The sequence below is a fragment of the Hemiscyllium ocellatum genome, chromosome 48, assembly GCF_020745735.1.
Source record: "Hemiscyllium ocellatum isolate sHemOce1 chromosome 48, sHemOce1.pat.X.cur, whole genome shotgun sequence".
NCBI classification, from domain to species: Eukaryota; Metazoa; Chordata; class Chondrichthyes; order Orectolobiformes; family Hemiscylliidae; genus Hemiscyllium; species Hemiscyllium ocellatum.
In genome coordinates this window covers 21,368,848-21,395,366 of record NC_083448.1, presented here as the reverse complement: position 1 = coordinate 21,395,366, position 26,519 = coordinate 21,368,848, and the positions used below count along the sequence as shown (strand labels likewise).

The 26,519-nt window shown below is 43.4% G+C and overlaps 1 protein-coding gene across 1 annotated transcript in view; it reads left to right on the top strand.

Annotated features, from left to right (window-relative positions):
• Positions 1-26,519, top strand: part of LOC132836919 (calcium-activated potassium channel subunit alpha-1-like) — a 103,423-nt gene that overhangs the window by 5,988 nt on the left and 70,916 nt on the right. Inside the window, exons 4-14 of the mRNA XM_060856486.1 lie at positions 1,064-1,125; positions 5,181-5,271; positions 6,611-6,722; positions 7,415-7,490; positions 8,453-8,528; positions 9,652-9,822; positions 11,147-11,238; positions 15,017-15,127; positions 16,995-17,100; positions 20,674-20,756; positions 24,378-24,447. Coding sequence (XP_060712469.1) covers positions 1,064-1,125; positions 5,181-5,271; positions 6,611-6,722; positions 7,415-7,490; positions 8,453-8,528; positions 9,652-9,822; positions 11,147-11,238; positions 15,017-15,127; positions 16,995-17,100; positions 20,674-20,756; positions 24,378-24,447 — 1,050 coding nt within the window. The remainder of the gene's footprint in view (positions 1-1,063; positions 1,126-5,180; positions 5,272-6,610; positions 6,723-7,414; positions 7,491-8,452; positions 8,529-9,651; positions 9,823-11,146; positions 11,239-15,016; positions 15,128-16,994; positions 17,101-20,673; positions 20,757-24,377; positions 24,448-26,519) is intronic.

The following is a 26,519-nucleotide window of genomic DNA, read 5'->3' as shown; positions in this document are numbered from 1 at the left end:
TTAGTACTGCTGTCTCACAGCGCCAGAGATTCGTGTTCAATTCCCGCCTCAGGCAACTGTCTGTGTGGAGTTTGCACGTTCTCCCTGTGTCTGCGTGGGTTTCCTCCGGGTGCTCCGGTTTCCTCTCACAGTCACAAAGATGTGCAAGTTAGGTGAATTGGCCATGCTAAATTGTTAGGTGTAGGGGTATGCGTGGGTTGCGCTTTGGCGGGTCGGTGTGGACTTGTTGGTGCTGAGGGCCTGTTTCCACACTGTAAGTAATCTAATTTAAATATCAACACTTAACTGACTCTGTCCAGGCTTGCTTCTGGGATGGTTGAGACAGTTTTATGACTTCTTTCAATTCTCATTCTTGGACTGTTAACCTAAACTTCTTCCCAGTTCTAAAAACTGAAAATATCTTCGCAAACTCTCATAGGTTGAATAAGTTTCTGGCCTTTTAAAAAATATGCTACATTCACAGAATTGAAATCAAAATTCATCTGCCTCAATTTTAGAAACTGAGTTCCAAAATTAACCATGATATATATAATTATCACACTAACCAGCAACTGCCTGGAACATATTATCCGATCAGGCTGGGGTGCAATGTACTAAGTGGTCAAATGTCACACCAACTAAGCTTCAAAAGACCTGCAAATGCTCCAAGGTGGAGGTTTGAGGGACAGGGTGTGGGACAGGGAAATATATGTGGGATGGGGAGATTATGTTTGAGATGGGGAAAATTGGAAGGGCGTGGAGAGTGAGACTGTGGAACAGATTGAGTGGATAAGGAATGGTGAGTTTGGGTGTAAGTAGGAGAGAGTGTGTGTGGACTAGGGAAAATAAGAGGGGGACAGGTAGAGCGGGTGAGCAATGGGGAAGGTGGGTGTGTGTTCAGAAGATAAGAGTGAATGTGGGTAAATTCCACTTTTGCTTCAGCAGTGGCTGTTTAGTCTGATAGAGAAACAAGTGTGGAGCTCCATCAAACCTCTGCCTTCAATTACCCTTCCAGGTTCATGGAAGTGGGTCCCAAGATCAATTCACAGTTATCCTTCTAATGAGACTCATGTCTCTTTGACAGGTAATGATGGTATTCTTACTGAGCTTTGGTTCCCTTTTCATCTACTTCGTCACCTCAATAGAGTAAGTATTGTATTGGAGAAAGAAACTGAGAGAGTGCTGTTGGTGCTTGCTGGGCTTCCTAATGAGGACGTTGGGAGACTTGGTGACTTTGCCATTTTAAAAGGGCAATGCCCATCTCTCATAATTATTTGCTCACTGCAATCTGCACAATACTGCCAACGTGGCACAGGTTTTCGCAAGCCCTTATCTTTGCATAATTGCCTCCCTGTTGGCTTTGTGAGGATTGGTCTCACAGGCAAGTGCACACTCACATATGGTTCAACAGGATATCCCTTAAATAGGACTGAACCCCACACATGTGAAGGCGGCAATGTGAGGTCAAGGTACCCAAAGGTTGTTAATCACTGTTCGAATGGACTGATGCTGTACAACCTTTTGCAATTCATGGAATTCTAACTTGGGGTTCTTCACCCACTATTAATTTTAGAGTGTCTTGTGCCAGATAATCTGAGTAAAAATTGGAGGAGTTAAAACAGTTCTCCTTATTTAACATTGCTCCGTTTAACATTATGTCACTTGAATTTGTTTATTTTTTAGGGCCTGTTTCTTTCTACTATTTTGATATTTCCAGATTTACATTTTTACATTAATTCATGGGATATGGTTGTAGCTAGCTAGGCCAGCAAGTATTGCCCACATCCAATGTTCAGAGTTGAACGCATAGCTGTGGGTTTGAACTCACATGTAGGCCAGGCTAGGCCAGTTAAGAAGATTTCCTTCCCTAAAGTCATGATTTGGAGATGCCAGTATTGGACTAGGGTGTACAAAGTTAAAAATCACACAACACCAGGTTATAGTCCAACAGGTTTAATTGGAAGCACACTAGCTTTCGGAGCGACGCTCCTTCATCAGGTGGTTGTGGAGGGCTCGATCGTAACACAGAATTTATAGCAACAATGTGCAGTGTGATGTAACTGAAATTATACATTGAAAAATTGATTGTCTGTTAAGCCTTTCATCTGTTAGAATACAGTGATAGTTTCCCTTCTTTCATGTGTAAATCACAAAACCCTTTTTAAAGTTGCATTCTCGGGTTAGCTACTAACAATGGTGATAGCTAGACAATATGTTGAAGGTGTTAGCCCCTGTGTTCTCTGTCTATGACCTGATGTTTAGATTGATTCTAATCTAATAAATGAGATAACAGTGTTTTACATAAATTCCTGCAGTTTTTGAGCTCAGAGTTCTACATGAATGTATGCAGTTTTTGAGCAAAGTGCAATGTAACTCTGCAATACAAATTCACCCCACAAAATATATGTGTGCATGTGGGTTGTTGTCTGTGTGTGTCTGTCTGGGGTGGGGGTTGTGAGTGTGAGAATGTGTGTGTGTGTGTGTGTGTGTGTATGTATAGTGGGTGCAGAGTGTCTTAGGTCTGCGAGGGGGTGTATGTGTGAGCGTGGGAGTGTGTGTGTCTATAAGGTGTGTGTGGGTGTCTGTGTGTACCTGTGTCCGTGTGTATGTGAAAGTCTGTGTGTGTGTGTGTGTGTGTGTGTGTGTGTGTGTAGTGCAATGGTGATCACCTGTAATGTGACATGAACCCAAGGTCCCGGTTGAGGCCCTCCCTATGGGTACCGAACTTAGCTATCAGTTTAGCAGTGTGGTGAAGTTGTATTGCAGAGTTACATTGCACTTTGCTCAAAAACTGCATACATTCATGTAAAACTCTGAGCTCAAAAACTGCAGGAATTTATGTAAAACACTGTTATCTCATTTATTAGATTAGAATCAATCTAAACATCAGGTCATAGACAGAGAACACAGGGGGCTAACACCTTCAACATATTGTCTAGCTATCACCATTGTTAGTAGCTAACCCGAGAATGCAACTTTAAAAAGGGTTTTGTGATTTACACTTGAAAGAAGTGAAACTATCGCTGTATTCTAACAGATGAAAGGCTTAACAGACAATCAATTTTTCAATGTATAATTTCAGTTACATCACACTGCACATTGTTGCTATAAATTCTGTGTTACGATCGAGCCCTCCACAACCACCTGATGAAGGAGCATCGCTCTGAATGCTAGTGTGCTTCCAATTAAACCTGTTGGACTATAACCTGGTGTTGTGTGATTTTTAACTTTGTCCTTCCCTAAAGGACATTAACGAAACAGGTTGTTTTTCACAATGACTGACAGTGGTTGTAGGGTCGCAATTAGGCATACTTTTAATTCCAGATTTTTACTGAATTCAAATTTCACCATCGGCCATAGTGCAATGCAAATCCATGAGTCTAGAATATGAAACACATAAAGAGAATGCTGGAGAAACTACGTAGGACTGGCAGCATCGGTGACCAGAAAGGTAACATTTCCAGTCCAATTTGGCTTTTCTTCTGATGACATATATTGGACTGAAAGGGTTAAGTTTTGTTTCTCTCTCTTAACAGGTGCTGCCAATCCTGCAGAGTTTCTCCAGAATTCTTTGTGTTTGATTCTAATTTCCAGTGTCTGCAGTATTTTGCTTTTGTAGGTTGCAACGGGACATTGACAGGATGCAGAGCTGGGCTGATAAGTGGCAGATGGAGTTCACCCTGGCAACGTTGAAGAGATTCACTTTGGAATGAAGAAGAAAGGGTTAAAGGCAAGATTCTTGGCAGTGTGGAAGAACAGAGGGATTTTGGGGTCTACATCCGTAGATCATTCAAAGTTGCCATCTGGGTTGGTAGGGTTGTTAAGAAGGCATGTGGTGTGTTGGCTTTCATTAGCAGGGGGATTGCAGTTATGCTGCAGCTCTCTAGAGTCCTGGTTTGACCACGCTTGGCATATTGTGTTCAGTTCTGGTTGCCTCATTATAGGAAGGATGTGGAAGCTTTAGAGATGGAACAGAGGAGTTTTACCAGGATGCTGCCTGGACTTGTCAGCCATAGTTGCCTCATCTTCCCCTTGGTAGAACGTGGAAACCTCACAGCTTTTTTGAAAGGCAAAAAGAAATGAATGGAAGAATGTTTGTAGCTTGCAGCCTCGTAAATCTCTCCCAGCATGAGTCAGAGGCAGAAGTGTTGCAACAGCAGTGTGCTTTGATGAAGATGTGGTATCAGTAACGATCAGACCAGGATGCTCCTTAGGACTCAAACATTAGTGACTTGGGGTATTTCACAAGATTCAGCAAAAGAAACGATCATTCTTAATGAATTATTGTAGATCTTTTTCATGAAATGGAATGATAAGTGTAACAATACTATGTTACATTGAACATTGTTTAAACTGAAAACGACAAATGTCACTTCATGAATATAGGTATGGATTATGGAGCACTAAGTACACTGTATCTGTGGTAGTCAGTAAGTTATTTTAGCTAGGAGGGCACAGTACTGGTGTTCAGTAGTTCAACTTGAACACTGGCTGCTCCAATAAAGAACCTAATTCCGGTTTTCCTGTGGGAACTCCTATTCGGATTCACAGTTCACTCAAGAAAGGAAGGGCTAAGTAAAATGAGGATTATCTGTGTCTAGTTATCAGGCTGACGCTGACCTGCTGGATGTGGACATTCTGTTCACTCATCCTGTTCACTTTTCTAAATCATCAGAATCCTCTCCTGCCACATTAATCACTTTCCTAAAAGTGGTTGCCATTGGCAGGTATATATTCATATTCAAAAGAGATATTTCATTTCAGTTCTGAGGAAGAGTCACTGGATCTGAAATGTTAACTCTGATTTCTTGTCACAGATGCTGTCAGACCTGCTGAGCTTTTCCTGCAATTTATGTTTTTATTTCATCCACTCAAATCTCTAGTCCCAGATAGTACCCTGCAAAAACTACCAATACCCCAAAGTCAATAGACTATTTCTCTTCTGAAACTTTTATAATGTTCTCAACAAGCCCGGAACAAGTGATCTCACATTAGGTCCTCTCAAATTCTCCCTCCTCTTTTCAAGAAACTGTCAAAATTATTTATCTCACAGCAAAATGCTGGAACCTTCCATTTTGTTGAATGCTTGGTGAAATTCTTCTTGGTGTAGATAAAAAGAGAGTTAAGTGAAATTGTGGGGAGAGAAAATTTGAAGCAGAGCTTTGATTCAATGAAATTAACATGCTGTTCCCTTTCTGCAGGAGTAATGAAAGCACAAAAGTGGTTCTGAGCACTCTACAGATGGTTGATCTATGCTTTAATGCATTCTTTTTATTTTACTTTGGAATGCGTGTAAGTAATTTTCTATCATTTGAATCTAAGTGGAAATCAGTCTCATTTCAATGCACTATCACCCCTGAAAAGAAAGACTCACATTTCAGTGTATACTTCTCAATGTCAGGACATCCCAAGTTGCAATGAAGCACACTTTGAAGATCACCCAGTTTGCACGTAACAAAAATCCCACAATCAAAACCTGGTTACATACTTTTGTGGTGTTGGTGGAGGGATAAATACTGGCCAATTCAAAAGGGAGAACTTACCTGCTCTTTTGCTCATAATGCCATGGAACCTTTTGTATGCGGGTAAGAGAGCAAGTAGAGCTGTTGTTAACATTCCTCATCTGAAAGGCAGCATTTGCTAATGCGATATTCCCTCAACACTGTAATGGGGAGAGTCAACTTTCATTGCAACTCAGAGGTGAGACCACTACCCACTGAGTCACCGCTTATAAACATTACGGAATCCCACTCTAAAGACTTGAGCACAACACTGAGGTTAACATTCCCAGCCCACAAATGCCTCCTTTTTTTTAACAAAGTAATTCATGTGATGTGGGCATCATCACTGGGTAGTCAGCATTTATTGCCCATTTCTAATTGCTTGAGAGAAGGTGGTTGTGAGCTGCCTTCTTAACAGCTGAGTTTGATTTGGTGGAGGGGAACACACAATGCCGTTCGAGAAAGAGTTCCAAAATTTTGACTCAGCAGCACTGATGGAATGGCGATATATTTCCAAGTCAGGATGATGAGTGGCTTGGAGGGGAATCTATTAGGACAGGTGCTCCAATGTATCTGCTGTCCTACCTGCTGGATAGAAGTGGTTGAGGCTTTTTAAAGGTGCTGTCTAAGATACCTCAGTACATACTGCTACTACTGAGCATGAGATGGAGGCAGTAAATGTTAGTGGGTGTGGTGCCAGTCAAACACACTACGTTGTTTGGATGGGTCAAGCTCCTTGAGTGTGTTTGAACTGCATCCATCCAGGAAAGTGGGGAGTATTCCATCATGCCTGACTTATGCCTTGCAGATGCTGAACATGCTTTGATGAGTCAGAGGTGAGTTCTCACTGCCTCTAACCTGCTCTTGTAGCCACAGTTTACATATGGCCAGTCCAGTTCAATTTCTGCTCAATGCTAACCCTGAAGATGTTGAAAACCTTATTTACAAATCCCTCCAGATTTTCACCATGCTCTTCCAGCCCTAAAACCATCATAAGTCTCCATAATCCTTAGGGAGAGGGAGACAGCATTCAATGCTCCTACCTCTTGTTACGATTGAGTGATCCCCAGCTGGCAGTTACCGGGAGACTTTGGCCTGAAGGTTACCTGTTTGTTATCTATCCACAACAGTTCATTGCAGCACAAGACAAGCTTCAGTTCTGGTTTGAGCTCAACTCTATCGTGGACTTCTTCACTATCCCTCCAGGTTTCGTCGCACTCTATTTCCGTAAGGACTGTATTGGTGAGTGTGCAAATAGAAAGGTGGTTTACTTTTTCTCACTCCCTCTTGGGCAGCCATCACCCCAGATTTAAAATATTCAGATGTTGCCTTCTTCGCATTAATGATTTCCTGAAATCACCTGTTATTCCGATAACCCAGAGGTAGTTACTTTTTGCTGGAATAATCAGGAAACTCTGGAAATCTACTGTGAGGAAACTAGGAGTTCTGGAAAAGCAGGCTGAGAGCAGTGACTCAGATTGTTATCACCTTGTTCAGATGCAACACTCCTGGATCTTGATGGTCTGTCTTGTGTTTGAATTATCATGGTAACACTAGCTCATCTCTCCTGTTCAATCAACAGATGATATTTTTGACACTGGAGTTTTGCTAACTGAAAAGAACTCTAAGAATGTCATCTACTGGAAGTGCTGACCCAACTTGGCAGCTATCAGAGGAGCTGGGCTGGCAAGATCTCAGATCCCTACCATAGTCAATTGTAAAATGAAATTTAATTAATGTGCTCTTTTGTCAGTTAACAACAGAAAATGTCAGGCAGCTTCTATCCAGATTTCATTCAACCTGATGAACCCAAGCTGTCAGTTATCATTTTGGTTCACCCTGACTGGTATCTCAATCTTTCAGGCACAAAGGAAGCCGGCCATTTAAAATTCAGCAGATTGGGGTGATTGCTTTGTTTTGCATTATTTTTCCAGGCTTGAGGTTCATGAGGTCTCTTCGCTTGCTGCAATTACCTGAAATCCTACAATACCTCCGGCTTCTGAAGAGAAAGTAAGTTCAGCTGTAACTGGTCAAATTGATATCAACTTGGGAAAGTGATGTCATCCAATGACTAGATTGCCAGAGGATGTCAAATACTGATTGCAAGTATCGCCTGATGAATCCTTACTTTGTCTTTGCAGTCACGTTTCATGTTAGTGTGAAAGGCCTAACTGATTACTCACAAAAAATCTGCACATGCCAGACTTTGACTGACTGAGTTTGGAACACAAAGGGGAGTGTACAATGCTTCAGAGCCTTGATCAGACCACATCTGGAGTTGAGCAAACTGGACAGAGAGTCACAGAGTTTTAGGCCCGTCATGTCTCTGCTACTCATAAAGCATGATCTACTCTTGTTCCATTTTATCACAACTGGCCCATAGAGTATGGCCCAATTGCGATAAAATGGAACAAGAATAGATAGTGTGTTATGAGTAGTAGAGACATGACGGGCCTAAAACTCTGTGACTCTCTGTCCAGTTGCATTGCCTAGGCTAGTATTGTTTGGAGCAAAAAGGGTAGAGAGGTGATATTTTTGTGGTGCTGAAACTATGAAAAGAATTCAAAACGATAGCTTAAGAGATTTGATTTCTTCACAATCCTCAAAGTAATGTGAAGATGTTCTGGATGGATCTAGGTGTTTATTGGGTGAGGGTCCAAATTAAGGAGGCTAATGTATTTCAGGTCCAGATCAGACATGAATGCATTAACAGGGCTTCAGTTCAGCATTGAAAGGTCAGCACCTATGATTACCAGCACTCCCTCAGTCAAACTGGAGTGGAGATTAAACCTATGGCCCTCGGAAGCAGAGGTTAGACCACTGCCTAGTGAGCTGAACCAGCTCCTGTAGGTTTAAATCTTGAGTCCTCTGGAGGAGAAGAGGGAAACATTTGACAGAGAAAATAGATAAGCATTGTGTTATATTTCTGTTACTCACCATTCAACTTTCTTCTGAATCTTTTAACTCTGCAGTTCAAAAATCAAATTGGCAAGTCTGCTGTCAGTGTTTCTGGGCACATGGTTCACGGCTGCTGGCTTCATACACATAGTAAGTTCACAATCTGGCAATTCAGCGCTTTAAACTAATATGCATCCAGTCATTTTCACAAGAATGCTACGTGTCATACATTTTTGGCAATAGGTCTTGGCAACAAAGATATCTACATTTAACTATAGGAAGAGGATCTGTGTGGATCATGGTCGAGAAGAAATAGATTGTCTGTCAGTCAGTCAAAGAAGGTGAGATTTGTAAGTTGTTATCAGTACAGGAATCAAAAAAGGTTGCTTTTAAGGATAGACTTAAAGGAAGAAAGGGGGGAAGCTGAGAAATTTACCAAAGGACAGCACGGTGGCTCGGTGGTTAGCACTACTGCCAGAGACATGGGTTCGGTTCCAGCCTCAGGCAATTGCCTCTGTGTGGAGTTGGTACATTCTCCCCATGTCTGCCTGGGTTTCTTCCCACAGGTGTGCAGTTTAGCATAGATTGGCCATGCTAAATAGCCAATAGAGTCCAGGGATATGCAAGCTCTGTGGACTAGCGATGTATAAGGAGGGTTACAGGGATAGGGTCGAGGGATGGGATGTTCTTTGGAGGGTTGGTGTGGACTCAGTGGTCTGAATGGTCTGCTTCCACATTGTAAGAATTCTAACAATTCCACAGCAAAGTGCCCTATGCTCTGCCCTTTGATTCTGGAATCAGTAAGTTGTGTGATGAGATGGGTTACAAGGCTGGAGCAGGTTCAAGGGAGAGGGAGGAGAGATTGAGGCCACAGAAAGTTTGAGCATAAGGCGTTGGAGAAGCAATAGTCAGTGAGAATAAGTGGAGCCTCACGTGGGATTGAGCTTGTTCAGCATGGAAACTGGAAACAGTTGCAGATTGTTCAGTCGTTTTGTACTCCTCAGGAAGAGCTGGGGTTTGATTTCCCATTCTGCATTTGCATTCTTTGCCCCTGTCCCATTGAAGGTGGGTGCCTTGCCTGTGGCATGATGACAGTTATTCTTCACAGAATAAGAGTGAAGAAGGCGGTCATATTTAAAGATTGAAGGATATTGTGAGTAATTTTACTCACCTCCAAGAGTTCATCTTTGTTATAATATTTCTCTAACGTGAATGTTGATCTGAAGAAATTCCTTACATGACTGTCATTAATTGTTATGATCTTTGTTTTAAGATTGAAAATTCAGGAGACCCGTGGCTCACAGAACCCAATGAACAAAGTTTAACCTACTGGCAGTGTGTCTATCTCCTCATGGTCACCATGTCTACTGTTGGATATGGTGACTTGATTGTCAAAACTACAGTCGGCCAGGTCTTCATGGTATTCTTCATCATTTTGGGCTTGGTAAATCAATTCTTTTATTTTACTCTGTCTGTGATGTCAACGTCTCTCGCCTCAAATGTGCATTGTGAATCCAACACTGATTAATGGGATTCATTTTTCTCTCTGTCTGACGGGACAATTATTACTGAACTTGGTGTCACACTATTGCTCTCAGTCGGCAGCCGTAGCTGCTTTCCTCCCCATTGAGGTAAACAGCACAGATGCTTTTCAGATGATGCTTGATAAACACATAAGTAACAAAAGGAAAGATGGTTATGCTGAAAGTGTACGACGGACAGAGGTGGGAAAGGTTTATGTGGATTGCAGTATAAACAACACAGACCCTTTGGATTACAGGGGAACCTTGATAATCCAAAGGACATGTTCGGATAATCATCCAAAATTTGGTTAATCGAATGCTGGATAATTGAGGTTCCTCTGTAAATGGTCTCTTGCAGTTCTGTAGACTGGAAAGAACCTGAAGATTGTCAATTCAAGTCTCAGCCTACAAAGTGAAGCACAAGGCTGAAGGACTTTACCTGACAAAGGGGCAGTGCTCCGAAAGCTTGCGATTTCAAATTAACCTGTTGTACTATAACCTGTTGTCGTGTGATTTCTGACCTTGTCCACCCCAGTCCAACACCAGCACCTCCACATCAGCTCCATCAGAGGTATCAGGGAACAGTTATTCTAGGTTAGCTGATTATTACATATCCTTTAACCAATGATCTGTGTTGTGCTTTGTAGGTGGGCGGCATGGTAGCACAGTGGTTAGCGCCTGAGACCCGGGTTCAATTCCCGACTCAGGCGACTGACTGTGTGGAGTTTGCACGTTCTCCCCGTGTCTGCGTGGGTTTCCTCCGGGTGCTCCGGTTTCCTCCCACAGTCCAAAGATGTGCGGGTCAGGTGAATTGGCCATGCTAAATTGCCCGTAGTGTTAGGTGAAGGGGTAAATGTAGGGGTATGGGTGGGTTGCGCTTCGGTGGGTCGGTGTGGACTTGTTGGGCCGAAGGGATTGTTTCCACACTGTAAGTAATCTAATCTAATAAATATTCATAAAACTGATTAAATGATCATTATCACATTGTGATTTGTGGGAGCTTGCTGTATGCAAATTCACTGCTCCGTTATCTGCAATATTACGTCAAAAGTACTCCATTGGCAATGGAATGCTTTGGGATCTCCCAGTCAAGAAAGGCATCGCAGAAATGCAAATCTTTCTTCCATCCTTTCTCTGCAAAATGCGAGTGATATCCTCTGGTTTATATATGGTACAATTGCAGAAATGCCTGACAGCTTTGAAATGAAAGTATTTAAACATTTAAAATTTTGTCAACACTAACAGGCCTTATTTGCGAGTCATGTCCCTGAGATTATAGAAATTATTGGGAGCCATCGGAAATATACTGGGAAATACAGCCACTCCACAGGTAAAAAGTGAGTATTCACCATCTCTTTTCTTCACACTTTTTCTTGATGATGTTGGTCTTTTTATTGATTTATCTGCAAACATTTACTGGGACATCCAAATCCAGCTGAAACTTCGAAGGAGTGCAGGTTTCGGTGTCATTTGATCAATGGGAGATATAAAATTAGTCAGGCTTCCTGTTCCTGCAGGCTATCCTGGGACTGCTGCTGTGACACTGTTGTGGCTATTGCTGGGAAAATTACTAGCCTCAGAGTCAGTCAGGGTTCAACAACAGAGTTTACTGCACTAGGAAATAGCAGAGCTCCAGGGAGAGAGAGAGAGAGAGAGAGAGAGAGAGACACCAACAGCACAGTGGTCAGCTGTGCTCAACCCGGAGCACATGTCAAGAAACTTTTATACATCTTATGATACAATAGGTCAGTGATGAGATTATTTTCTTTGTAACATGGTTTGTTTATGGCAATCATTGCAGAATCATTGACAGTTTCAATATAGTCTTTGTCAGTTCCAGTGCAGCATTTGTTAACTTCCATGTGCTGAAAATGTGTTGCTGGTTAAAGCACAGCAGGTTAGGCAGCATCCAAGGAACAGGAAATTCGACGTTTCGGGCCAGAGCCCTTCATCAGGAATGCGTTGCGGTCATGCAGGTTAGTGATGTCAGTGGGGGCGGAAGTGGCTGCGGCGCCGGCAGCCGAAGGGGCGGAAATGGTTGTGGCGACGAAAGAGCCGTTGTCATTCCCGGTAGCCGCGGGGGTTGCGAGTCCGTCGGTGATCTTCCTGGCGATCGTGGAAGCGGTAGTCTGTGCGGTGGTCGTCGGGGCAGTTGTTTGGGCGGAGATCGCGGAGGCTGCGAGGTCGGTGGGGGCGGAAGTGACGTCACGGTCGTCGTTGGCCGTTGGTGCTGTGGGCGCTGTAGCGGCCACATGTGTAATGGGGTCCGACAGGCCGATAGAAGATTCTGGAACAGTTGAGGAACCACGAGTGTGGGGGTAAGTACATGAAAGTTTTCGGTACTTACTGTCTTTAATTTTTGATATGGCTAGGAAGAACTGTTTGTTTAGTGTGTGGATTCTTCTGTAGATGAAGAACAGAAGAGGTCCTTTGCAGGTCTGTGAGAGTGTTGTCCTGAGCTGGGGTAGGGCTGATTGCAGGGAGTGTAGGTAGCGACGCATGGCTGCAAGGATGGAGCGGAGGATCCGGAGGGAGGTCTGTTGCTGGAGGCTTCGGATTTGTTGTAGGTACAGGTTGTCCTGGTTGGGTCCAAATTTTGTTGGTTGGAATGTAGTCCGGAGTCCGTGTGGGATCAGTCGGTTCCGTAGGCAGGTGCTGAGGAAGGAGATGTGGCTGTGGTAGCGAGTCTGTTTGAGAACGTGGCTGAAGAGCTTCTGTGCAGAGGAGATGACCTGGGGGGTGCAGTGAGAGAGAGAGACTCACTGAAATCCTTGTAGAGGGAGGAAGAGAGCTTCTTCAAGGAAGGCATCCTTGCAAGAGGATTTGCAGTAGGTTAAAATCTTCGAGTAAAAAGTGAGGTCTGCAGATCCTGGAGATCAGAGCTGAAAATGTGTTGCTGGTTAAAGCACAGCAGGTTAGGCAGCATCCAAGGAACAGGAAATTCGACGTTTCGGGCCAGAATCCTTCATCATTAACTTCCATGTGGTCATTGTCAGTTTCAATGACTGCACAGAAGTCCATTGCTGTGGTAATGGGCGCTAATGGCTCCTCCTGAAAAGGACGATTCCTGCAGCCCTGGCCATTAGCACTTTGTATTGAGTGTGTATCAACCTGTTAGCATTTATATAAGAAGTGTTGGCTGGACCCAGACATTTTGGCAGGTATTATTTGTTACTCATGTGTATTCTCTCCCCCACCCGTCTTAAACTAATCAGCTGGGTTGTGAGTGCATTGTGCTGGCATTCTGGTGGCCCCAGGCAGTGTCTGTAATTGCTCTGCTGTCTCTCTCCATATTGTGGTCCGGCGACCATCTTGTGTGGCAAGTTGGCCAACTGATGGCTCAGCGGCCATCATTGTGTTCATGTGCCTAATGTCATCTCCCTGCCCCATGCCATCTCCCTCTTCATGGCTGTCAGAGGAAGGGGTGATCAGCACAATCAAAGTTTACCAGGCCAGATATTTTTCATGCATATCACACACACAAACGTTTGTATGATTGGCTGAGATTTTGTATCCCAAAACAACAGCAAATCATAACTGAGAATGGGAAGAAGTTGCCACTGGGAGGTTGCCAGTGAGAATCATCAGTTAAAAGATCTTCAACAACCAGGGTCAGTGCAGAGCCAGGAATTCAGTACTCCTCATCATACTGTTCAAATCTCAATTCCTACTAACCCATACACTTTATTTCTCCAGTTAACAGGGGCGCTAATCGCTGATGAGGTGTGGCATGTAAAGAGAATGAGCCAACTGATTGTGTCATTATTACCATGACCTGTGGTTTACCTTTGTCCTTTTATGGGCGGCACGGTGGCACAATGGTTAGCACCGTTACCTCACAGTGCCAGAGACCCGGGTTCAATTCCCGCCTCAGGCAACTGTCTATGTGGAGTTTGCACGTTCTCCCCATAGAACATAGAACATAGAACATAGAAGGATACAGCGCAGTACAGGCCCTTCGGCCCTCGATGTTGCGCCGACCGAATCCTACCTAACCTATACTAGCCCAATAACTTCCAAATGCCTATCCAATGCCCGCTTAAATGACCATAAAGAAGGAGTTAAATGACCATAAAGAAGGAAAAATGACCATAAAGAAGGAAGATGAATAAAGACCGAGTTGAACAAACAAGGGCTTGAACCATGACCTCTTGCATCCTCGATATTCACCCGAAGCATGAATCATACCGCTAGACCAGCAGCCGCCATGTCTGCGTGGGTTTCCTCTGGGTGCTCCGGTTTCCTCCCACAGTCCAAAAATATGCAGGTTAGGTGAATTGGCCATGTTAAATTGCCCATAGTGGTAGTGTTAGGTGAAGGGGTAAATGGGGGAGCGGGGGGGGGGGGGGGTCGGTGTGGACTTGTTGGGCCGAAGGGCCTGTTTCCACACTGCAAGTAATCTAATCCAAACATGCAGTGGGGCAGCATTTTCTGGGTGAACAGGAACTACAATGGATGATTAAGTTCGTGAGAGATGATTGGTACAACAAAGCAGAAGAAGACATGCTTTAGCATTTCTGTCTTGAATATCCAATCCCACCACCACACGCCCAATGAGCTGCTGACATGTCATGCAAATGAAAACTAGGATGATTCAACACCGGGATTTTATTCCTGCCTCCTTGTTTTCCTCTTGTGCAGTCTATTATGTCCATTCCTGAGCTGGCCTCTTTTACTCTCCAGTGAATTCAGTAAGAGTTAGAATTGAATCGAATCCCTGCAGTGTAGAAACAGGCTATCTGGCCCAATACATCCACACCGACTCTGAGCATCTCACCCAGGCTTGTCCCCATACTCTATCCCTGTAACCCTACATTCTCCATGGCTAATCCACTTAACCTACACAGCTCTACACTGTGAGAGGAAACCGGACCTCCTGAAGGAAACGCACGCAGACAGTTGCCCAAGTCTGGAATTGAACCTGGCTCGCTGGCACTGTAAGGCAACAATGTTAACCACTGAGCCATCATGCTGCCCCAACAGTTGTTCTATTCATGGAAAATCTCCAAGGGAGAGTGACGACGAAACCAGATTCAGAAAGAACAAAGAAATGACCTACAGCTCAAGTGTCGTGTGATTGTGAAGCCTTTTACCTTTGTGTGTGATCTGTTGCAGATATGTTATAGTCTGTGGTCACATTACTCTGAACAGTATCCATGATTTTCTGAAGGATTTCACTCGTAAAGAAAGAGAGGAAAGTTTAACAGACATTGTAGTTATGGAGAAGTAAGTTCTGAATGATGATAAGTACCCTTTTTCCAAGCTTCCTTGTAAGATTTGAAATATATTTCAAAAGAAAAATTCTTATGATGTGGGGCATTGATGGTAAGGATGGAAAATACTTCCCATCCCAAACCATACTGGATCTGACTGAAGGTCATCAAAACATCAAAATCAGGAACATAAATGGCTATTTAGCCCATCAAACCTGATCTACCACTCAATAACACTATGGCTGATCTGACTGGATCCTTAACTTCACTTTCCTCCCATTTATAATCCTTGACTCAGAGGGAAGTTAAGTGTCAACTATTTTGACATGGTTCAGAACATGGACGGATGACAGGGGACATTAGTGAATTCATGAATCAGTGCTAACAAGACACTGCAAACAGAATTTATTTTGAGCTGCTTTAGCCGATGTTACTACCATAGGAAATGTGACCCGATCATTCGAATACTGAACCAGCAGTCAAACCTAATTTTGTTCACAAAAATTCCCTGTCCTTGAGCATTTGAAAAGATCAGGGCAGCAAGAGCACAAGCACACCACACCTCAAGTTCCCCTTCAAATCAGACACCATCCAGACTTGGAAACATATCACTGCCCCTTCACTTTCTCACAGTCAAAATACCCAAACTCTCTTCCGAATAACATGTGCCGAACAGCCTTGATGGTCTGATATTCAGCTGCTCCTACTTCTTGCATTTGCTGTGCATTGTTATGATGCAGCGGTGAACCTCTCTGTTAATTAACACCAAACACCCAGAAAAGCTCACCTCACCTTGTAATCTGTTAAAACATAGGTGACAGGGAACTCCCAAATTCCCCTATTTAGAGATGTTATTTTCTTCATCAGTATTGCATCTTCGGTGTCAGTCTTCTTCCGGCTGAAGATCTCCCTGGGTCGTCTTCTTTCTCTTTATTGTGAATAGGTTTCATATGAAAAGGTCCCTCTGATAGAGAGTGCTTCCTCATTTCTTGAGTCTCTCTCAATGGCCGTTGCTCTGTCTCCAATTTTCAAAATGGTTGCATTCTTATATCTCTAACATCAGATCGTTGCATCGGTTCAATGTTGGCAAAACAATAAATTCAAACTCAATTGGGTTTTAGTATCCTGGGGCATAATTTAAACTGATTGGTTAAATTTGAATTATTGTACAAAACAGCAACCAACTCAGGTATCCACTTCACAGCCAAATGTTACATATTTTCAATTTTCCAGTACACTCTGCGACTGCCATCCAGTCTTATCACAGGGGCTTGTAAGCTCTCAGTTCAAACAGCATTCTTTCTTAAAGGTACTGTACATGCTTTCAATTTCATAACAACGTGTAGTTCCCACTTGAGTTACAGTGGTTCAAAAAGGGAATACACCACCACCACATGGACAATAAATGCGAACCCAGCCAGAAAATGCTCCCCGGTAAAGTATGAAAAGGGAAGGATCCAGAACTCTGCCCATGTATCTGAACTGCAGAATCACTTGGATAGACTTTAAACTTACCGCTGCTTATAGGCTTGAAATGAACCTGGTTGATTGACACTAATTATAGAGCCAGGTATTTAATTAATAATAGGTTGAAGGGTTATGGAGACCAGGCAGGAAGGTGGAGTTGAGGTGAGATGAGATCATATTAAATGGCAGAGCAGGCTCAAGGCGCTGAATGGCCTCCTTATGCTCCAACTTCTTACGTTCTTAAAGAGAGGACTTCATTTTCACTTTGGTCAATTTGTGGGAATGAAATGACAGATGCTGCTACCTCCACATGTATGCGAGGACTCAGCAGGAAACTGGGAATCACATGACAATCTAATCTTGATTTACAGAAATGTCTTCTCAATAAACATGCCTGCCTTGCTTCCTTATAGCTTTAACCCTGGCCTTGAACTTCAGGCCTTGTTCAAACGACACACAACTCAGATGAAGTTTTTCCAAGGATCAGTACTCAGCCCCAGTGATTTGGACAGGATTCGGGTAAGAACTTTAAGATGCTGCTTGTGTTAAGGAGATAAGACAGAGGCTGAAGTGCACTCAATTGCCACTCCTCTATTTATTTGGATTAATCTACCATGAAAAAAAATCCCCTTATCTGATCTCCTGACTGCAACAGAGTATTGCATGTTGAGGTACCCATTGCAGGTTTCTCATTGTAGGTGACTCTGTTGAGGAAATCATCACACCCATTGTCTGGTCTCTTGGCAATGCTTTGTGGTTAGCCATATTCATTTTGGGGTCCTACACCTTTGATCTTTAAGGCAGCAGTTATTCTTTGTTGAGTAGCGATCTTTTCCAGGAATGAGGAATTAAAGTAGAGCTGTAACAACCTTTGGATAATACAAAGGCATCAGTTTCAAACCTTCAGTATTTAAATCCTGAGGGCCACTCCTACAGTCACCTTTTTAGTGGCTTGTTATATATTTTTAAAGATCCTTGAGTTTTCGATCATTCTATCGGCCAGTGCTTTCTCCTGCAGTCTGCTTTCCTAATTTCTTTTTAAAGCTCCCCCTAGCCCTTTCATACTCCTCCAGAGACCCTGCTCTCTATACCTGCCACAGGCTTCTCCAGTTTCTTAATCCCTACCATTATGTCCCATGACCCCAGGTTCATCAATCCAGGTCCCACTCTATGTCTTTCACCCTTGAATGTCTCCTGCTGCTCTAACACAATTTTATCTACAACTGGCTACTCCCAGACCGCATGGGTCAAGATCTTAGTAAAATTAGTCTTTCCCCACTTGGGAACTTTTATTGCCAGCCTATCCTTATCCTTTTCCATACTATCCTAAATATGAGTTATGGTCACTATCTCCAAACTGCTCCCCTACAGATTCACGTTCTACCTGCCTGGGCTCATTTCCAAAGATTAAGTCTAGAACTGGCCCTCTCCTCTTTGGGCTCTCTAAGTACTGGCTAAAAATGTTCTCTTGGAAGGAATTTAAGAATTTTGCTCCCTCCCTGCCTTTTCTCCTTAAATCTGTCCCAGTTAAGAACATAAAAACTAGGTGCAGGAGTAGGCCCTCTGGCCCTTCAAGCCTTCTCCTTTTAATAGGATCATGCCTTTTCCTGCACAGCACACATCCACTTTCTCACCTTTTTCCCCATAACCCTTGATTCCTCCACTGATCAATTGTCAATAATTAATTCCTTCATCAGTATTGCAATTTTCCTCTTCTATTCCATTTTCTATCTCATCTGAATACCCTATAATTAGGAACAGTGAATTGCCAAACCTGCCGAACTTTCAGCTAAATCTCAATTATATCTTTGATACTATACTCCCATGTGCCTATCTGTATGCTCAGCTCATCTGTCTTATTCCTCAGGTTCCTTGCATTAAAATATACTCCATTTCACTTTGTTAAACTCACTCCTTTCTGATCTGACCTATGTCCCCTCTGCCTTTGAGACTCACTTGCATGTAATATCTAATTCCTTCTCAGATTCTCTCCTCTTGGAACTACTTGTCATGATATCGTTCCCTTGGCAGTCTAGTTTAAATTCATCCAGCAGCGTTAACAAACCTCCGCATGGTGTTGGTCCAGGTCCTGTTCAGATGGAACCCATCCATTTTGTAAAGATCTCACCTTTGCCAGAACGATCTCAATGCCTGAGGAATCTAAGGCCCTCCCTTCAGCAATATCTCCCTCTTCCAATATTCACTGCTGCTTGGCATCAAAAGTAATATAAACATTATTATCTGAAGTCCTTTTTTTCAAATTTTTTACCTAACTCGTAATGCCTGCTTGCAGGATCTTATTTCCCATTCTTCCGAAGTTGTTGGTCCAATTTTGGGCTGGTTCAACCTCCCTTTTCAGAATGCCCAGCAGGTATTCCATGATATCCTGACCCTGGCCTCCAGGAGGCAATGTCTCATCCTGGGGCTACATCGACACCATGAAAATGCCTGTGTACTCCTCTGACTCACAAACTCTCTGCCGCTGTCATCCTTTCCCACTTTTTAGATTAGATTACAGTGGGGAACCAGGCCCTTCAGCTCAACAAGTCCACATCGACCCTCTGAAGAGTAACCCACCAAGACCCATTCCCCTACCCTATGACTCTACACTTACCCCTGACCAATGCACCTAATCTACTCATCCCTGAACACTATGGACAATTTAGCATGGCCAATTTGCCTAACGTGCACATCTTTGGATTGTGGAGGGAAACTGGAGCACCTGGAGGAAATCCACATAGACACGGGGAGAATGTGCAAACTCCACACAGACAGTTGCCTGAGGCTGGAATTGAACCCGGGTCCCCGGTAATGTGAGGCAGCAGTGCTAACCACTGAGTCACTCTTAAATAAATTTCCAAGAAGCAAATCCAGTTTGTTGTGTTGGACTGAAATATGGCACATCCCGAACAAGCTGCAGCATAAAAAGCTATCTGCCCAAATGGCAGTGGTGGTTTTTAAAGCCACCCACATTACCATGGCCTTGGTTCTGGCTGGCTTCACAGAGAATTCTCACTCTGACTTTTTAAGGCTGAAAAACACTGTGTGAGGGGGTTTCCTCACAATCTGCCTGGTCCCCTTCTTCTGTCTGCCGCTAATCCATTCCCTCTCTGCGTTTACCCTATACTTCCTTAAACTGTGGGATGACCATATCCTGAAACATGTCAAATGCACTCTAGCTGCTAAATGAGTGCTCCAGCCAGAGTTACCTCCTGTTCATGGTCATCCAGGATTTCTCAAATCATACAGGATGTGCAAATCGTTGGTCTGAGGGCCCCAGGCATACTCTCAGTCAGCAGAATATGGATCTCTGGTTTACTTTCCCCTTAGTCCCCCTTAAACACCATTGTTCTTGTCTAAATTCATGTCCATGCTCAGAGCCCTCAGTCTATATGCTTTTCTGTAAGGGTCCTCACCTCACCTGCTCCTTTAAATGATACTGATCCTGGTGAAAGGGTCCTTACCTCACCTCTTCCTCTGAAGCACAAGCTCGTTACTGTCCAAAGCAGTGAATTTATTGTCCACCTCCTCCTAAACCTCCATTTGTAGCCGAATCTTTTACCAACCCAATGCTGGACAATGCCATGAAAAGATAAGCCAGGAGATGAGTGGTCTGGCAAGGTCATTGATTTTTGACAGAATGTAGCCAAATCCTACTCCTCTTGGTCAGTACCCTCGGTCCAAACAGAAAAACAAAATTAATGGTCACCAAAGTTTATTGTCTCACTTCTCAAGCCTGCCCCATGATGGCTGGAGCTTCAAGGTCAGATACTTCCTCAACAGGAATTTACTGAGCATGAACGTAAGTAGTGCCTTGATATCATGGCTCCTGAGAACATTTGGAGCAAGAAAATTATGCATTTGTTGCTTAAGCCTCTCTGGATCTGATTGGACTCTCAGACAAATGTGATCGATGTGATCATCTATTTTAGATTTCCAATAATTTTTAAGGGAATAGTTCTTAACGGCATGGCTTCGTGAAAGAGATGGAAGAAAATGATGATTATTTCTTGGCAATGACAAGAAGTAAAGAGTTTGTTCTATTTATATTTCCTATTTTGTATGAATGAATTCTTTCTATTCCCTCTGTAGCCAGACAATGCAGATGCCTGTCTAATTTTGGCAGACAAAAACTGCCTGAATCCTGAAGCGGAAGATTCTGCAAATATCATGAGGTAGGAATTGGGTGTGGAAAGGCAGGTCAAGCTGCACTGATGCAGAACCCTGACTCCTCTGAGCACATCACCAGAAGGTAATGGCTTTACTCAGCAGTACAATCTGTACCAAACATTTCAGCCAACTCAGTGAGATTATTTCTGATGAAAATTAGTGGAGGAAGAACTGTTGGTCAGGATGCCTGGGAGAGCTCTGCTGTCTTCATTTGAAGGGTGTCATGGAATCTTTTGATTCTGTGTGAACAATGGGGCAAGGCCGTAGTTTCTTCTCTCATCCAAAGATGTATTTCCCAAAAAAAAGCATTCCTGCTGTTTGCTCTGAGCTGATCTTTGATGTGACTTATATTTTATCCTGGGCCCATCTTTCCACATGAATTAGACTTGTAGAGCCATAAAACAGACCCTTCAATTCAACTCGACGATGCTGACATGATCCCAAATTAAACTAGTCCCACCTGCCTGTATCCTTCCAAACCTGGGAGAAAGTGAGGACTGCAGATACTGGAAATTAGAGTCTAGACTGTGGTGCTGGAAAAGCACAGCAGGTCAGGCAGCACCTGAGGAGCAGGAGAATCGATGTTTCGGGCAAAAGCCTTCATCAGGAATGGAGGGCTTTTGCCCGAAACATCGATTCTCCTGCTCCTCAGGTGCTGCCTGACCTGCTGTGCTTTTCCAGCACCACATTCCCTCCAAAGCTTTCCTATTTATGTACTTCTCCAAATACCTTTTAAACATTGTAACTGTATCAGCATCCACCACTTTCTCTGGCAGTTCATTCCACACTTGAATCACTATGTGTAAAAAGTTGTCCCTCATGTGCTTTTTAAAATTCTCTCCTCTCACCTAAAAATACACCCTCTCGTTTTGAACTCTCCCAACCACGGAAAAGGCCCTTGCTATTCACCTTATCTATACCCCTAATGATTTTAACAATCTCAATAAGGCTCCCCCATCAGTCTTCTATGTTTCTGGGAAAAGTCTCCCAGCTTATCCAGGGCTTAGTACTGGCTCCACTTTTGTTTGTCATTTATAGAAAAAATCTGGATGAGAATATAGGAGGCATGGTTAATAAGTTTATGCATGACACCAAAATTAGTGTCGTGGATTGTGTTGAAGGTTATCAAAGATTACACAAAGATCTTGATAAATTGGGTCAATGGGCTATTTTAGTCACATACACTGTTGGCAAAATAGCGAGGCAGTTCTCTCTTGTGTCCTAGACAATAATGAATATATCTGTGGAAAGCTAGAGAAGTGATTGCTGGACCTCTTGCTGAGAAATTTGTATCAATGATAGTGACAGGTGAGGTGCCAGAAGACTGGAGGTTGGCAAACCTGGTGCCACTGTTTAAGAAGGGCGATAAAGACAAGCCAGGGAACTATAGACTGGTGAGCCTGACCTAGTGGAGGGCAAATTGTTGGAGGGAACCCTGATGGACAGGATGTACATGTATTTGGAAAGGCAAGGACTGATTAGGGATAGTCAACATGGCTTTGTGTGTGGGAAATCATGTCTCACAAACTTGACTGAGTTTTTTGAAGAAGTAACAACGAGGATTGATGAGGGCAGAGCAGTAGATGTGATCTATATGGACTTCCGTAAGGCATTCGACAAGGTTCCCCATGGGAGACTGATTAGCAAGGTTAGATCTCACAGAATACAGGGAGAACTAGCCATTTGGTTACAGAACTGGCTCAAAGGTAGAAGACAGAGGGTGGTGGTGGAGGGTTGTTTTTCAGACTGGAGGCCTGTGACCAATGGAGTGCCACAAGGATTGGTTGCTGGTTCCTCTACGTTTTGTCATTTACATAAATGATTTGGCTGCGAGCATAAGAGGTACAGATAGTGAGTTTGCAGATGACACCAAAATTGGGGGTGTAGTGGACAGCAAAGAGGGTTACCTCAGATTCCAACAGGATCTGGATCAGATGGTCAATGGGCTGAGAAGTGGCAGATGGAGTTTAATTCAGATAAATGCAAGGTGCTGCATTTTGGGAAAGCAAATCTTAGCAGGACTTATACACTTAATAGGAAGGTCCTAGGGAGTGTTGCTGAACAAAGTGACCTTGGAGTGCAGGTTCATAGCTCCTTGAAAGTGGACTCACAGGTAGATAGGATAGTGAAGAAGGCGTTTATTGGTCAGAGTATTGAGTACAGGAGTTGGGAGGTCATGTTGCAGCTGTACAGGACATTGGTTCGGCTACTGTTGGAATATTACGTGCAATTCTGGTCTCCTTCCGATCAGATAGAAGTTGTGAGACTTGAAAGGGTTCAGAAAAGATTTACAAGAATGTTGCCAGGGTTGGAGGATTTGAGCTATAGGGAGAGGCTGAACAGGCTGGGGCTGTTTTCCCTGAAACGTCAGAGGCTGAGGGGTGACCTTATAGAGGTTTACAAAATTATGAGGGGCATGGATAGGGTAAATAGGCAATGTCTTTTTCCTGGGGTCAGGAGTCCAGAATTTGAGGGCATATGTTTAGGGTGAGAGGGGAAAGATATAAAAGAGACCCAAGGGGCAACTTTTTCATGCAGAGGGTGGTACGTGTATGGAATGAGCTGCCAGAGGAAGTGGTGGAGGCTGGTACAATTGCAACATTTAAGAGGCATCTGGATGGGTATATGAATAGGAAGGGTTTGGAGGGATATGAACAGGTGCTGGAGGTGGGACTAGATTGGGTTGGGATATCTGGTCGGCATGGACAGGTTGGACTGAAGGGTCTGTTTCCATCGTGTACATCTCTGACTCTATAACCATCAAGATAACATTTTTTTCTGGTCATTACCGCACAGCTATGGTGGGAACTTGCTGTGCACAAATTGGTAGCTGCATTATTTACATTACACCATGAGTTTCAAAGTGCATTTCTTTGGCTGTGATCTGCATTTTCTGATTTGAGCAGTTGTCATCATAATTCGCGTCTCTGTCAGGTACAAATTCTCCCTCAAAGTAGCTGCTTTTTCGGGTTCTAGTCACAATTCTGATTTCAGGGGCAAGGTGGCTCAGATAGCTCAGTCATTCAGGGACAAACGAGGTGTGGATTCCTCCCATCAGTTGTTACCAGGTTGTATGAATGACACAAGTGGAAATTCAGCCAACAGTTCATGAGGGACTGATATCCTGCAACCCAAAAACAGGCTGTGACATTCCAGGTGAAGGACTGGAGATGTAAAGCCCTAAGACAGATCAATTGGGAAATTTAACATCTTGCTCAAGCAATTTTCACAAATAATGTCATACATTATTGGCTGATGGAGAAATATATGAAAAATAAGATATGACAAAAGACTATTCCATCCTTCAAAGCAGATATGTCTATCAGCAAAGCCAATCCCTTCAGTCCCCATCAAACCACATCCCTCTATTCCTCGAACTCTCTCATTGAATCCCATCCCCTCATTCTCAGAACTCCCTTTCTCTATTCCATGAACTCTCTCTTAGAAGTCTATCTCTTTCATATCCTGTTGGTTATTTCCCATAGTACAATCACTCCAACTCTTCATCCCAAACTGCCAACAGGAACTGTGTCCTGACGGATGTGCAATGATCCACTTGTCTAACAGCTCTCAAGTGTCTTAATCTTTAACTGCTTATAACATTTTTCTTTCCTTCCTGGTTGTAGGGCAATAGCTGTCAAGCAGTACTGTCCTGAAATAAGAGTGATTGCCCAGGTACTGCAATACCACAGCAAGGTAAGCCAGGTCATTGCTGGAGGGCTGAGAATTTGACTCTGGTGGTCTCACCCTGACACATTGCGTGATGTCTTATAAAATCAAAATCATTTTTGGGAAAAGGGAACAATCAGGAATCTCCCACCATTTTGCCTCATTTTGCATGATCTCTAACTCACTGTTTAAGACATACCTCAGTAAGACCACTCTGGTACCTCAGGTAGTGAAACATTAAGTCACCAACATCCTACCAGACTATCAGAACTGCTGTCTCATTGGAGAGACACATGACTGGTAATGGTTTGACCTGAGGGTCATCACACGTCAGGAAAGGGGAGAAGTTGAGAACAAGAGTCCTTCGTGGTACCCTCAGCCGGTGCAGGAATTGAATCCACACTGTTAGCATCACTCCTCATCATTAACCAGCTAGCCAGCCAACTGAGTTAACTGCTCACAAGTAGAAGATCGTTTCCCAAGGAGTTGTGTTCACAAACGAGGTTTACATTCCTATTGGCATTCAGATAAGATAATTACAATGAGGATCTGTCTGCCCTGTTGTGTGTTTGTAAATAATCGAATAGCATGACATCAAACATGTATTTCTCGACAGCCCTCACTCCTGACCATACCGGTCCTTTAACCTTTTGTGATTTTGCCATTTCCTATTCAAAGTGGCAACACATCGCAAGTACCTCAATCATTTTGGGATGTCCTACTTTCATAAAAAGCTTTGTATCACAGCAAATTTTACATTGCTCAATCTCAGTAACCCACTGTCCGCCATTTTCCTGAACCAACTAAACAAGTCCCTAGGGCTACCAGTGACCAAAAACTAAAATTGACTTGCCACTTAAACACAATGGCTACAATAGCAGATCAGAGTCAGAAATCCTGGCGTGAGTAACTCACCTCCTGACTCCCCAAAGCATGTCCACCATCTACAGGACACAAGCCAGGAGTATGATGGAATACTCCCCAGTAGCCTGGATAAGTGGGGTTCCAACAACACTCTGTTATGGACTAGGCCAGACCACTCAAAACATTTTTAAGCAGGGCAGGCCATCCATAACTTTGCAATTTGTTTTGGTAAGTGTACAGTGAAAACTAACTGGAGTAAATTACCTAGGCTGACTACCAGGTTTTATAACAGACAAACATGTATTCACAAAATTACACAATGAAACATAGAGAACAGAATAAAGCACCCTTACAGAACTCAGTCTATCTAAACTAGACTTAATTATAGTCCCAATAAGGACACCCCCTTAAAAAAAACCAGTAAAAAATGGAACAAATGCTTACAGGTTGAAGTTTGAAGGGCAGAAGGAGAGAGAGAGAGTTTTTGCAGCCTGTTCACAGAGTCCACTGCTGAACGTCTAACTAGTTCTGGACTGAACTACTCAGCTAGAGAACTGACCACTCCCCTTTCATTATACAGTCACTTCTAAAACATAACCACTTTGGCCTGAAGTCTCATCTGTTTACCTATAAACAAAAGGCCTCTCAAAAGCCTTTTTCATTTCTGTACCAAACTCATCACCTTGGTGCTGGGAGAGTTTTATGACACCTCTGAAAAAACATCAAGGGCACAGTGTCCTTGAGAAAAGGAACAGCTTTGAGAAATAAGAAATCAGCTTTGTGACCACTCAAGAAACTTGATGCCTTGTGGAATAAAGCAATCCACTCACTGGCATCATATCCACAGAGCTTCACTCCTCCACCATCACCACCTAGCGGCAGCAGTGTGTACCATCTACAAGATGCATTGCAGTAAGTCACCAAGGTTCCTTTGACAGCATCTTCCAAACCTGGATCCTCTATCATTGAGAAGGACAAGAGCAGCAGATACATGGAACACAACCCTCTGCAAGTTCCCCTTCAAGCTACTTGGCATCCTGACTTGGAAATATATTGCTGAAAATGTGTTGCTGGAAAAGCGCAGCAGGTCAGGCAGAATCCAAGGAGCAGGAGAATTGACGTTTCGGGCATGAGCTCTTCTTCATGAGTCCTGAAGAAGGGCTCATGCCCAAAACGTCGATTCTCCTAATCCTTGGATGCTGCCTGACCTGCTGCGCTTTTCCAGCAACACATTT